The sequence below is a fragment of the Syngnathus acus genome, chromosome 13 (genome assembly GCF_901709675.1).
Source record: "Syngnathus acus chromosome 13, fSynAcu1.2, whole genome shotgun sequence".
In the NCBI taxonomy this organism is placed as follows: Eukaryota; Metazoa; Chordata; class Actinopteri; order Syngnathiformes; family Syngnathidae; genus Syngnathus; species Syngnathus acus.
This window is the reverse complement of record NC_051098.1, coordinates 12,967,050-12,980,856: the sequence shown is the minus strand read 5'-3', so window position 1 is coordinate 12,980,856 and position 13,807 is coordinate 12,967,050. Positions and strand designations below refer to the sequence as shown.

Here is a 13,807-nt window from a genome sequence, read left to right as displayed (position 1 = left end):
CATCCAATTATTTTTGATACAGACCTCGGGAATACGTGGCTCTAAAATAACGCCCCCTCCAGGGGCTGAGCCATGCGCGTGTGTTACAATCCACCTGTGGGCTCCTGAAGCCTCGCATCCTCGTCCAGCACGCCTCCTCACGGGAGCCCGTCGAGGCTTTGCGGCGGTCCCCAGGTGATGGAGGTAAAAGGGCCTTCATGCCTGGGAAGCACACGACGACGTCGGCTCGCAGCTTCATTACATTACGACATTATTAAATCATGACATTATTGGATAGCCTCCAGGAAAAAAAAAGTTGAATTCTTTAACCTTTTCCAAAATGATTTGCTGAGGCTTTGCTGAATCTTAGCTGCGGCACCTGCAGATGCATAACTCTGCCAACATGCTTGCAGTCAGTCGGCCGCTTTCTGATCCATGTTTTAAATGACAACAAATTCAAAAATCAACCAAACGCACGTTTACACTTATTTTGACGAATCCATTTATGAGCAAACATGACAGAGTTTAGATTTCCAAATGAAAGTCCGTAATGCCAAAGCAAGCCCCGCACCACCACCCGCACACCTCGAGCGAGCCCAAATCACATCCCCCGCCCCCACCCCCCTCGGTGGCCTCATGCAGCCCTCTGCCATATTGCGCGTCCCAATTTTAAAATGGGGAAAATTGCTTTGGCACACCTCACGACAGACGGGTCCAAATGCTGGCGCGTCGGTCACGGGTGGCGACCAATCGCACGGCGCAATCTGTGTCTCGCTAAAAGTGATTACACAGTCTACGCTCCGAAACTGCTGTTTGCGTGTTGTGTCGTGTGTGTGTGTGCAGCCCACTGTTGTCAGCCGTAACCAAGGCTCTTAATCCAAACAAGCATCTGGGCTCTATTACGGCCCGCTGGACGCCATTGATCGTCAGCTCGCATGCCATCTCCAGCAGGGTGTGCCGACAGATCTTATCTTTGCAGCACCTGAACGTAAAAAAACCCAAAAACATTTGGAGAAGTATTGAATAAACGACAGATTCTGAAACGTGGTCCAGTACAAAAGTTAAAATGAATTTCTACTGTCAATTCTGTACCCATTTTGACAAAGCACAGTGTAATCAAAAGTTAGCTTGACTTTTATGCTATCAAAACAACCCGTTGGACAAAGACGAATGCGCCCATTCTTTATCCTCGACGTAAAATTTATTGCAGGCTACTGAGTCATTTAGAGTAGTTGTGAAACTGTCATGTCATACCTGAATTGTCGTGTCATACCTGAATTTAACGGAACAGCGTAAGTGCTATCGACACTATTAGGTAATATTCATGTCATGTCTTTTCATATTTTTTTTCGATCGACAGTCGAACAAAGCAACAGAGGAGAAAAAAGCATTTCGACCTTGCCCAATCTGACCGCAGACGTTAAGCGCCGTCGCAATGACGGCTGATAATGCTCTCGCCTCACACCTGCTTCTCGCATTATCTCTTTGATTCCCATCAAGGCTGAGGCCCGCAGATTGAATTTATATGATTTTTAAAATATGTGATAGAGGCAAGAAATGAAACAATACAAATGTATTACTTTGAGACCATGATTGCGCATGTAGAATGAAATGAGTACTTATACAGAAAATGGTGGGGGGGGGATTCGGCGCACCAAAGGGATGGGCCACTACCGATACCAGGTATCAGTATCAATCCAATACCAGTCTTATTTTGCATATAACAGACACCAATATATAAGGTTAACAAAACCTGACGTCTAGTAAGTGCTCCTAGGCAATAGGTGGCGCCGTACTGTGGCAGTTTTACACATCAGTGAATCATCGTTTGTGTTCGAAAGAAGACTTAGTTCACATTTTTTTTGTCATTGTGTTAAACGAAATGAGAGGTATCGGTACTAGGTATCGGTATGAGTAAATACTGGTAGAGGTTGTTGTTGTTTTTATCCAAATGAGCTGGAAGCCGTACGGGGTGACATGATCGCCAATGGATATTAATGGCCGCCTTAAGCGCTTGGCAAATAAACAAAAGGACGCCCGGTCCTTCCTCGAGTGCGAGTGGAGGGGGCGTGCCATTCGTCATGTCGCCACTTAGCTGGACTGATAGCACCTTATCGGCCGGCAATGCGGATTGTCGAGCAGATTGGTTATCCCGGCCTACATTCGCACATTGTGTTAGTACGTCATCTTAATGGCGCCTTCCTCGGCTACCGTTTAACACGACTAACTCAGGCCGGCGTTAATGCGCTACACCTCTGCGAAAATATCCAACGCACGTGCCGAGGTCGATTACCCTTCTCAAAACAAAGCACCGGGTGCAAAAAGGACGTTGTGGAGATAAAGTGGAAAGTGCAATTATCCTCTTGGATGTTAGAACCAGGCCACGTTTAATAAAGTGCGATCAGTAGAAATGGATGGTTGAAAGAAAAGACAGACATCTTTTGACGAGATACATTTATTGTACAGATATTTTCAGCTGAAATCCCCAAATGAAACTGAGCTTCGTCCCTGACGCCATACAGCTGACGTTAGCTAGCATGCTAGCTGTTTACTTCTGACTCAACGACAACCCAAACGGACGTTTTAAGCGCTCACCTGTGAGAAAATAACATCCACAAACCAGATTGATGAAATATTTGGATTGACCCAGATGCTTAATATTTACAAACATTATGAAGTGCTCTCTCTGCTCACCACACATTCAAGCAGCACTATAAAACAGCGCTCTTTCGTGATTCGGAATCCAGCCATTATCTTAATCCCCGCGCTTTCTCTTCCTTAACCTTTTCCAGGTATCATGGGTGAATACGAGCCCAAAATTGAGGTGCACTTCCCCACCTCGGTGTTGGCTGCCAGAGGCGTCACCGTCAGACTGGAGTGCTTCGCGCTCGGCAAGTAAGTAAACAAGGACATATTGCGCAAATAAACTCTGGGTATTTGCCGTGGCGGCTGATAATAAAATCTGATTTTTAACAAAGAGCAGCACAGCTCATCACAGCTCGGTTAATGTTCCCTGTCTTTTTCCTGTCCTCTTAAAACGTCTTTATTCCATTACATGACTTCTTCAGGCGGGATGTTAAGAGAGTGGGTGTGTTAGATGTATCCACCCTTAGGGATAAGGCTTAATGTATATGTGTGTGTGTGTGTGTGTGTGTGTGTGTGTGTGTGTGTGTGTGTGTGTGTGTGTGTGTGGTGTGTGTGGTGTGTGTGGTGTGTGTGGTGTGTGTGGTGTGTGTGGTGTGTGTGGTGTGTGTGGTGTGTGTGGTGTGTGTGTGTGTGTGTGTGTGTGTGTGTGTGTGTGTGTGTGTGTGTGTGTTTCCAAGCTCTGCCTTGAATGAATGAACGGAGCGGGACAAGGTTATATCGGCACGGAAAATAAATGACATTGTAATAGTCGTCTGCCAGGAGGGGAGAGTCCATAGAGAGTGCACTTAGCACACTTACTAAAGTTAGCATCGCGGGAGCTGTCGGAAATGCTGAAACAGTTCTGGCCGCGTTTGCGGGGGCCAGGGGTTGTTGCTTTTCATAACACCAACATTGAGAGGTTTTATGATGCTAGCTTGTTCAATCTCGGTGAAAGCTTATCAGGCTCTCAGTCAAATGATGACAAGAAGAAATTTAAAAAAAGATGTGACTTGATCAAAATGTCATTACGAGTATTATCAATAAGTCAAAGTGTAATATTACAATGATGACGTTTGAACATTAGATGAAAGAATGTAATATAATAGTCATTTACAATGCAGTAAAACATTGAAATATTAAACAGGAAAAAAAATCTATGAAATCAAATAAAATCAAGTGCTAGTTTTTTGGGGGTTTTTTGGGATCTGACCGAAGTTGACTCATTCATTTCACAGATGACAAGTTTAAGACTTGGAAAATATCTGATCTGATGACTGTAACTAAGTTTTTCTGTTAATTTTACAACATTTAAACAAACAAACAAACAAAAAAACATGCCGTGACATATTTTCAATCTTCTCGAGAGAAAAGTGATTTGCTTTTGTGCAAAAATATGCTTGCATCACACACTCCATTATGTTTATAATTAGTCAGCATGAATTATTCATGGCTGTCTGTCATCCAGTGTCTCTAATCTAAAACAAATCACTGAAAACCTCATCGCCGTTTACCTAGATTCCAATCAGCGTCGCTCATTACGCCAAATTCCTTCCCAAACATCTCAACGCCGGGGACTGAAAATTCTACCGACAAAAAAAAGCCAAACAGCAGCTGTGCCTGGCTCTCTCCTCACTAAACTCAATTCCCTTTGATAACTTTCCATCAGAGAGCCATTTCCAGTTAGTTGAGACGGATGATGGTGCTTAGAATGGCGTCGGGAATTTGGCGAAGGACGCCCTTCGGTTTTCTCGGCGCTCATGGTGACCATGATTGGCGCGATGACATCACGTTCTGTTCAAGAACAAAATTTCGCAATATAAGAAATGCGATCCTCGTTTCGAGCTGCTTGCACATTTTGCTCCAAAGTCCAATTTCATCACTTTCAAGTCATGACAAATTTTTTGCGGAGGTGTCAAAAAATTCTCAGTCCATCTGTGTGCTGTGATTGACCGTCGACCAATCAATCCACGGTGCGCAGTCAATCTGGAAAGACTCCAGCCAACTTCCCAACACGAAACGGAATGCATGGACAGATGGATCAAAGTTGAAACGCCGTCTTTTTCATTCCAAGAAAAAAGTGGCGTCGGTTCAAAGACTTTCATCTCCCCGCTTCCTTTCACTTGCGCCCTGAAACGTTTTGGAGACTTTTGCCTAAATTGCCGTACAGCAGCCCACTCGCTTTTTAGTTTAACTGAGCCCGAGGGGAATCAAACTCTACAAATCCTGGCAGATGCTTGTTCAGCCTCGGGAAGGGAAGGAGGGGGGTTAGAATGGCGAGGGCCTTCACGTTGAGCGGGAGTAGAGTGGCTTATTATAACGGCGGGCCGTGCTCTCGAGGCAGACGCTTAATGTGTCTGAGAGACGGATGTTTCTGGAGAAAGAAAAAAAAAAAGTAGCGGGTAGACAATACCTACGTGCATCTTAATCAAGTGATTCTTCGTGAGCAGCCCGGCGTGGAGTCAATGCCGACTCTTAATCACCGAGCCGTTTTGAAGGTCGGCCCAGAAATTGCCCCGAATGCTAATTGAGATGTCATCTGCGCTGGGAGGAAATAAAGTGAAGAAAGAAAGCACAGACGCGTTCCTCTTCCACAACATTCGAAACTCTACTCCTTACCTTTTTTTTTTCTCGTCACAGTCCGGTGCCCACAATCACGTGGCGCAAGATCAACGGCAATATTCCGAAAAAGGCCAGACTCCGCAAGTCTCAGGCCGTCTTGGAGATCCCCAACATCCAGCTGGAGGACTCGGGGACGTACGAGTGCAAAGCTGAGAACCCGAGGGGAGGGACGGCTTTCAAGGGACATCTGCAGGTCTATAGTAAGTCTCAAGCATGCTTCTCAGTCTTTGGAAAGAAAATCTACTTCATGTGGAGTCCAAAAAATGAACGCCTGTACACTAGAGATGAGTTGGCTGGTCTCAGCTCCTCGCAGAGGATAAAGAATGTATCCTCTTTTTTTCAGCCTTGCTGTTTTTATTTGTTTTAGGAAATATTGCCTAGTCAAATTTTGGCTTCAATCAAATATTTTATATAATATACTCTTCCCATACCTTTTTTTTTTTTATGTGCTCAGTTTTTGCACTGTAGTGCTCCTCATTTCTGTCAGTCATGTTATGATTTGTATCTCGGGATGGGATGAGTTCTGTCAGTAATAATCACCTAGCAAACATCCAACCGCTGCCCGTTTTCATTAAATGCGGCCATTATCGTCACCGTGCCAATTGGGCCGAGCACTCCTTAATAACGTTCTTTAAAGGAAAAGCTGGGCAGTTACCAACATTTTCTTGACTGGTGGCAGGATTTAATTTTAGCTCCAAGGCGAGAAAAAAAACAGTGTCAAGAAAAGTGTAATTATGTTGCTGACTACCGTAGCCAATTAGCCGGCGCTTTTCTTTTAGGACGTGGGTGTGCAAACTTTTGTGCTCAAGGGCCGCATCTGATTTTTCAAAAATAGCGATATAGATCACGTTATTTGTAGACAAGGTTAAAAAAAGAAGGGAAATTTGGTATGCTGAAATTTTTGTATTTTTTTTCCGCCGAATGTGTCAGTGACCAACCGCTATGTAAAAAATGTTTATATCCTAACTTTGCAACGATTCTTGGGGAAAATGCTAGCGTAGGCACGTTGACTTGTTTTGCAAGTGATCATAAAGGAAGCGGCCACCCAATTCAAGCCGTGCCACACGCACAAGGCCGACGTAATGAAGTACCGCCAGCTATGGCGCGGGACACACTTCCAAGGTCCTGTGCCGCCGTCGCCGCCGCCTTGATTCAGTTGACAGCACAAGGAGAAAAGAAGCCCCAGCTTGTTGTGGCTAAAAGTAATTTCCTTGAGGTCATCTGATACTACGTTGGGCTTTTATTGTGAATTGGACATTCCTGGCCATAAAGGAGCAATCAGACAACAACATTGGGCCAAACTGAAATTGCACGAAATAGACAACAATGGGAACAGCGGTGCATTCGGGAAACCCCGAATTGCATTAGTGGACATGAAAAGCTGTAAATCTAACGTATTAATCACATCGGGCACATAAAAAAACATCTTATTTGGAGAAACTTTATTGAACTCCGCTTATTAGGGCTGGTGCACCCAATAAGCAAAAGCCCCTTTGGAATTTTTTATCGTTCCAATTATTCTCAATAAATTCATTACCACTTCATAAAACCAAAAGTTTTGCCATGTAGATATTTTGGAGCATTTTGACTAATCTTTCAAGACCAATCCACCAAAATGAAGAGAGGCCTTTTTTTGTTCTTTTGTAGTTTCACCAGAAACATGAAACATGAAAAAGTTCTCCGGCCTGAAATTGAACAGGCAGTCGGCCATTTTGGGACAGAGCCAGGGCTGGTCCTTTGACGAACTCGTACTCGGGAATTGGCTTAAAAACTCCTAGCCGGACGTGTAATGCAATATTTTAGCGACGGCATCTCGTGTGGGCGGAGTTTAAAGTTTGATCACTTCAAGGATTGCGCTTGAAAGAAAAAGCCACTTGCATCTTTCATTTTCTTTGAATTAATTTGCATTTCTTTCATTTCAAAAGATCAGCCCTCGTCGTTTGTGCATTATTAACATAACTGAGAAAAAAGTTTAATACAAAAAAAAAAGACCTTGAAAGATTAAACTAAAAGAAGGAACGGGCGGGCCAGCGCTGGTTACTCAGTTCTCGGTGGCTGATTAATATTCTCGCTCCCACGCAAGACGAACGATCCGACTCCAACGAAAGGTCCTTGTAAATTTTATAATCTCATGAATATACGTTCACGTATTGAAAAATGCATTGAGTAGATAGACAGAGACTTCCAGATGAAAAGGAGAGCGCCAAAAGCGCACATTTCTTGCAAGTGATGCTGTAAGCGCTGGAAAAATATAAAATCCTACAAGATGGGCTGATAAAGCATCCAAACGTTAGTGCAAAAACATCAACATGCACTCCTAGTGGATACAACAAACTGCCTTTTGAGTTTCAATATCGGATCTGATTGAGGCTAACTGAGCTCAAAGCTAGCAAAATGTCACATTAGGGATGTTTCAGTGATGATTTGATTTTTTTTTTTTCTTCCTTCTTTCTCTTCCAGCACTGCCGCAGTGGGTGCGGATGATTAATGACTCTCAGCTGGATAGCGGCGAGAAGCTCCATTGGGAGTGCAAGGCCACGGGGAGGCCCCGGCCTACCTATCGTTGGTTGCGCAACGGTTTGCCCTTGACGTCGCAGGTACAAGCACCTCTCCGCTTCTTCTTTTTGCCGAAAGAACCGTGTCGCCATGAATCATCATCAAGCGGCCATTCTCTTCTTCTTTGCGTTCAAGGGTCGAATGGAGATCGTGAACGGCGAGCTCTCTATTCACAAGCTGCAGCCCGTGGACTCGGGAATGTACCAGTGTGTGGCGGAAAATAAGTACGGCGCCATTTACTCCAATGCCGAACTCAAGATTTTAGGTACACGCTTTTTTTTTTTGCTCTATAGCACCTTTTAAGTTTTTTGATCATGACATCAGGCTGAGAAGGTCCTTCCGCGGAGTTTAGTCATGTGACATTTGCCAGCTGAGCCGTGATTGGTTGTGAGCCCCGAGCAACAGTGATGTCATTTTCAGTGGACAGCAAGTTGCAAAATGGCCGCCACAAACATATTAATCCGAATACGGTGAGGATTATTGCAAAGAAAGTTTTTGAGTTGACTTTCGATTTAAATACACAAGTCGAATGAGTCATTGGACTTCGGCGACTCGTAGCCGGAGATGGAAGACGATTTGGATTCAGCAAGACACGGTTAGGCTGGCCGCCCTCTGCGCTCGCTGTGTGTTGCTGCGCCATTTTCTCCTTGTCATCTTGTATAGTGGAACGCAGCTGGTGACACCCATTCCCCTTTTCGTGCTCCCCCGAGGGAGGCTTTGATTTACTGTCAGTGTGGCATGCCCTTTTTGAAGGGGAATCGCTGGCATTTGGGACAATCAAAAGCACCTTTTTGTGCTCGCTTTTTTTTTTTTCTCGACTCCCTAAACAGGGTACAGACGCTGGCAACTGTGTCACACTGTCCAGAAGATGTTAATGAAACTTTAACAAGACCTGACAAGGATGGATGGAATTTCTAATCCGGTGACGCCCCCGCGCAAAAACTCAAGAGCGGCTAAAAAACAGTCGGCGGATGAACGATCACTCGAGGCTGGCTGTTGCTCGGCGCCGTGGGCCGCGTCAGCCCATTGCTGACAAGTGGTGGCCGACGCCACCGGCAGCGGGTCGCGCTCCGACTCTGATGAAAGCGCACAGACGTCAGCGCTGGCAAGGGGGCGTCCGCCGCTACGGCCCGGAGGGTGGCATGGAACCGGTCGGCCGGGTCAGCCCGCAGCTACGGCCGCGATTGGATTGTCATTGTGTGTAATGTCACTTGGGAAGTGTCACTCAGCATTTGAATAATGCTGGCTGACAAAGCCTCGCAGCCTGGACGTGGCCTTGATGTGTTGTAATACACATGATGAGGATGATGATGAAGATGCGGCCCCATTTCACAATTACGCCTTCATTTCCAGTCTTGTGTACGTAACAGGGTTGGAATAGCTTTTTTTCTTTTTTTTTTCATAATTTTTTATATTATTAATTTTATTTTTATTTCATGTTGCCTTTTTGTTTTTAAATTCATTTGATTTTAACTTGTTTTTTATTAGTTTTAGTAAAAAAAAAAAGAAGAAATATAAGTAAATATTACGTAAGTAAAGTAAATGACCTTGCTGAAACGACAAAACCACGTCACTGCTTGGTGCCTCACAGCGTCGGCGCCCATCTTTGTGCCCAATCCGGTGCGAGTCATCGCCACGCTGGGCAAGGACGCGTCCATCGAGTGCAAACCTCGGGCGTCGCCCAAGCCGCGGATCACGTGGAGGCGAGCCGATCGGAGGATACAGCCCACCAAAAGGTAGGCGGGAATTACTAATGAGGCCCCTTTTTTTTAAAAACTGACTCCCCTGTTATAAAATGTAGTTTTGGAATGGTTTTATTGGGCTGTAATTTCAATTCATTTCAAAAGGGAAATATTGATTTATAATAATTTGACATACACTGCACATGCGCGGCTCCACTGACCGATATTTGTTTACGGACTGTTTTAATAATCACAAGTTCCAAACGTGCATGTTTAAAAGCATCAAAGTTTATTTTAATTTCCCTGGGTTAAAATATTCATAAAGTCGAGAAAAGTTTACCTCTCGCCATATTTTCACTTCGTTATTTTTTAAAGCGTTCCCCCCACGGCAAGGGCCTTAGGAGGCGTGCCGGTTTTATTAGTGTGACTGAAATGAAGTGTCAGTGTGAAACAAAACACTGTTGTTGCTACTTCAGAGACTCCCCTCCCTCCCTCCCTCCCTCCCTCGCGGAGCCCACTATTGCATTCGGAGGTCTCGTGCACGTTGAGGCGTGGTCCTTTCACCGGGAGCATCCGTCGGGCTCCGTCAATCAAAGTGAGCGACGTTGTGAAAAATGTGTACCCGTCAGCGTCGGGACCTTTTCTGTTTAGCCGGCGAGATTCCGCCCCGGCTTGATGATCAGAATCCTCCGGAGTGTCGCTGCTCACGTGTCAAAAGTTCCTTTGATGCGGTCATTTGAACAGAAATATGTCATCTCTAAAATAGTCCGAAGAGGGAATCGAGCTGTTGTTTGAACTCGCCGCCGCTGCAGAAGATTGCCTTTTTGGCTTTGCGGAGTGTGCGAGCCTATAAAATGATGATTAATGACTCAGGCTCGCCTGAACCTGATAAAGCCTCGGAGGCATTCGTCAAAGCTGCAAATCTATTTTTCTGTGGCAGCCGCGGGAAAAGTTGTACCTGCGATCGGGCTCTTATCTGACCCGAGATAAAGTCAAGTGTTCTGGGAGCAGAAAACTCTTCTGAATTGTACCTCTGAAGCAGACTTTGCCAACTTCTTTCAGATCGAGACACGTATCACAAACAACCAATCACAGCTCACCGGTTTTCTGAAGCTGAGCCGTGATTGGTTGTGACAGCAAGTGGCAAAATGGCCGCCTCCCGAGATGGATAAAAACGGCTAGATTTTGCCCCTTAACTCAAATTCCACAAACGCAATATTAATCAGAACGTCATGTTTATACTCGTGTGGGTACATGCAACATTTTATTGTCAAGAAAATTAATGGGGGTTGACGTCCTCTTTAAGTTTTTGGCCTACATAATACAAATACGTTCAAAAATGAAGTAAACTCAAAAGTTTGCCAGTTGTTGCCGACCGAGGATGGCTCCTTTGCGACCCCGTCACTCTGCTGGGACGAAATCAATAGGCAGCGCTTTAAAAAGGTCAGTCCTGATCCAGCGTGTGATAAAGGTGATTCCTATCTGGAAACAAAAGCGGCCCGGCGTTCAGGTGTTGACCCGACCCGACTGCGGCAACGATTTTGTGACATTGGCCTTTGTAGAGCGGCGAGGTTTACGGGCGGCGAGGCCATCGTTCTTTTTCGGGGTGAATCGAAAAGGCCCGCCCGCGTTTATCTGTCATTGACAGCTGTCCCGACTTAATGAAGGTGCGTAATTAACATGGATTTCCGCTAATGTTCAAGCTTTTTGTTGCCTAAACACAAAGTATTAATCCTTTTTTTTTTGTAGACAATGATGGGTATTTATTTATTTTTTCTCCTCGGTGAGAAACGGGTCAATGCAGCTTTTAAATCTTCATCATTCTTGCTGAATGCCATGCCTCCATTTTGTACACCTGGGACAGGTTGCCAGTCAATCACGGGACAAAACAATATAAACAAAACAACCTTTCAGTCAAATTCACTAAGAAGTCTTTAATGAGTGTTTCGGAAAGAACTGACAGCCATGGATTTGTTATTTAAGTATTTACTTAAACACCCTTTTTCTTTCAAATAGGTCACCTCTAAATTGTTTGCTTTAAATATCCTACACTCAGCTCAATTTGCATGTCCCGAGTAGGCGCCGGTCGCCGTCTTGTCCTCTGTATGTCGACGTCCTTGTGGGGGGGACGTGAATTTGCTAATGCCCTCGTTTGAAAAATGTCTCCCTGGCTGCAGATTGCCTCGTGAATTCCGCTTGTCATGATTCGGTCACGCCTTCCCGGCGTCCTCTTTGCCAATTTCAATGAGCTTCGCGCATTATGAAGGGGGGGGGGGCGTTGCCATTTAAATACCAAACAATGTTAATTAATTTGAATGGCATCGATGACTCACAAGCCTGAAATAGATGTCGAGAAAAATATTTTTTTCCTGCGCTGGGGTGGATGTAATTCACACGTACAAGTCATAAAGTCTAAATCTCGAACCTTCAAGTCCCAATTACTGTTGTCAATTCAAATCGAGTCATTACTCCAGTTAAAAAAGTCTGTGCTGTCACAAAATATTTTCACCCATTAGCTACTTTGAGTATCTATCCTTAATTTTTATATTTGTTATTTGCGATGCCAAAGCTGCTAGCAAGACCAAGCTAGCATTAGCTTCTTATTGTGAAACTAGTTAAATTGCGTTCACATCCATCGCACAGCGCTCACAAATAGCAAAATAAAATCCAAAAATCATCCAATTTAAAAAAGAATTTAATTGTAAACGCCACCAAATTCTAAATCATACGACCGTAGTCCCCCACTTGTTCTTTCTCTGCCCATTCTTCAGCAAACATTCGGCGCGTCCTTCAGCAGGTACTTAGGAGTCTCGGCATGTTCACCTGTTTGTTTTTCCCGTCGATTACACTTCGGCGTCTCCCCAGAGGACGCGGCGGTGAAATGCGAGACTCGCTTTTGACAGCTTTTGTTAGGCGGATGCATGAGTGTAACGCTCCGCCGTACGTTGATTTGAAAAAGAACTGCCATGTTCTTGAAAAAGAATCACTCCCCACCCCCCCCGGCCGGAATTGATAGTCAGGCGACGGACGCGCCGCTTTTGTTCTCGACCTCAAAGGCAAAAAGCGGTTGAAGTCAAAGTGTCGTTAACGGATTTTTTTTTTTCACCCGCCAACCCCCATGACTAAAACGTTCTGAGCGTCGCCTCTATCTCGAGAAACATCTGCGCTTTAAATCCTCCGGAGATGCGAGCCAACTCACAGCGTTACCTGCGGTTCAGCCTCATTCACATATTCAAATTGCTCATTGATCTGCACCGAAAGGCTTTCACGTCAATGTTGCGTCACCATCAATAAAGCAAACATGGCGTCCAAAAGTACACGGCCCAAAACGTCCTTTGTTTTGATGTCGCAATCGTATTTACATCCAGTGCACCTCCCCGAGTGTCACCATAGCGATGAGCGACTGGTGTTGTTGCTGTGCGGCAGGCTGATGCTGTTGAGGAACAACACTCTGAGGATCGTCAACGCCAGCCGCGCCGATGAAGGCGACTACGTGTGCCGGGCGGAGAATCAGCTGGGCTGGGCCGAGATGACGGCCACGCTCTGGGTGAAAGGTAAGCGATGCCCCGGCGGGTGGCGGCACGCTCCGTCGAGTTTCTACTCGACCTGACGACTGATGACATCACAGCCGCTCCGTCTGAGGTGACAGTGCAGCAGCTTTGTGCTTGCAGAGGCCATGCGCGTGGAGCTGAGCCCCAACCGGGTGGAGGTGACGGTGGGCGAGAGCGTGGTACTGAGCTGCAAGGCCACGCACGACACCTCGCTGGACGTCTCCTTCCAGTGGCTGTTCAACCACAAGCCAATCAGCTTCCAGCAGGGCGGCGGCCATTTTGAGTACATCCAGACTGTCCGAGCCAAAGTAAGCAGAAACGTCGCGTTCGAGATAGTGGAAATTTATCTTGCCGGGGTGGAAGTTTGAACGTTACCGGAGACTTTCTTCCAACTTGCGCAATACGGGATGTAACTCACTCCCGTCTCTGGTGGCATGCAGGAAATGCAGAAGCCTTGTTTTAAAGTCACATCTGTCCCGACAAGTCATTGTCTCACCATCAAACGACATTGAGCAGCAGCAGCTCGCTCCCTCCCTGTTGGCGGGCGGCGGAGACGTACGCTCTGCACTTTTAATCGGCAGCCGCGAAAGGAGCTCACGTGGCTTTGTAGCCTTCGGCACTTCTTATTTCCCACAGCAAAAAGGAAGAAGGGGGGGTGGGGGCAGGTACCAGCGGCTGAATTTAACAGGAACCCTTTTTTTCCCCAGCCGCTTGAGCTCTAACATGTAAAGGCATCGCACGCTTTCCTTTCAAGCGCATTCCGAATCCTTCTCATGTCTGACTTGTATGTCTTTG

At 45.7% G+C, this 13,807-nt stretch overlaps 1 protein-coding gene across 2 annotated transcripts in view; it reads left to right on the top strand.

The window, feature by feature from the left end:
• cntn5 (contactin 5) overlaps positions 1–13,807 on the top strand; it is a 46,349-nt gene that overhangs the window by 23,107 nt on the left and 9,435 nt on the right. For both annotated transcript variants that reach the window (XM_037267980.1, XM_037267979.1), the window contains exons 8-14: positions 2,772–2,874; positions 5,242–5,423; positions 7,684–7,820; positions 7,915–8,044; positions 9,371–9,515; positions 12,888–13,015; positions 13,133–13,320. In XM_037267980.1, the coding sequence (XP_037123875.1) occupies positions 2,772–2,874; positions 5,242–5,423; positions 7,684–7,820; positions 7,915–8,044; positions 9,371–9,515; positions 12,888–13,015; positions 13,133–13,320 (1,013 nt within the window). The remainder of the gene's footprint in view (positions 1–2,771; positions 2,875–5,241; positions 5,424–7,683; positions 7,821–7,914; positions 8,045–9,370; positions 9,516–12,887; positions 13,016–13,132; positions 13,321–13,807) is intronic.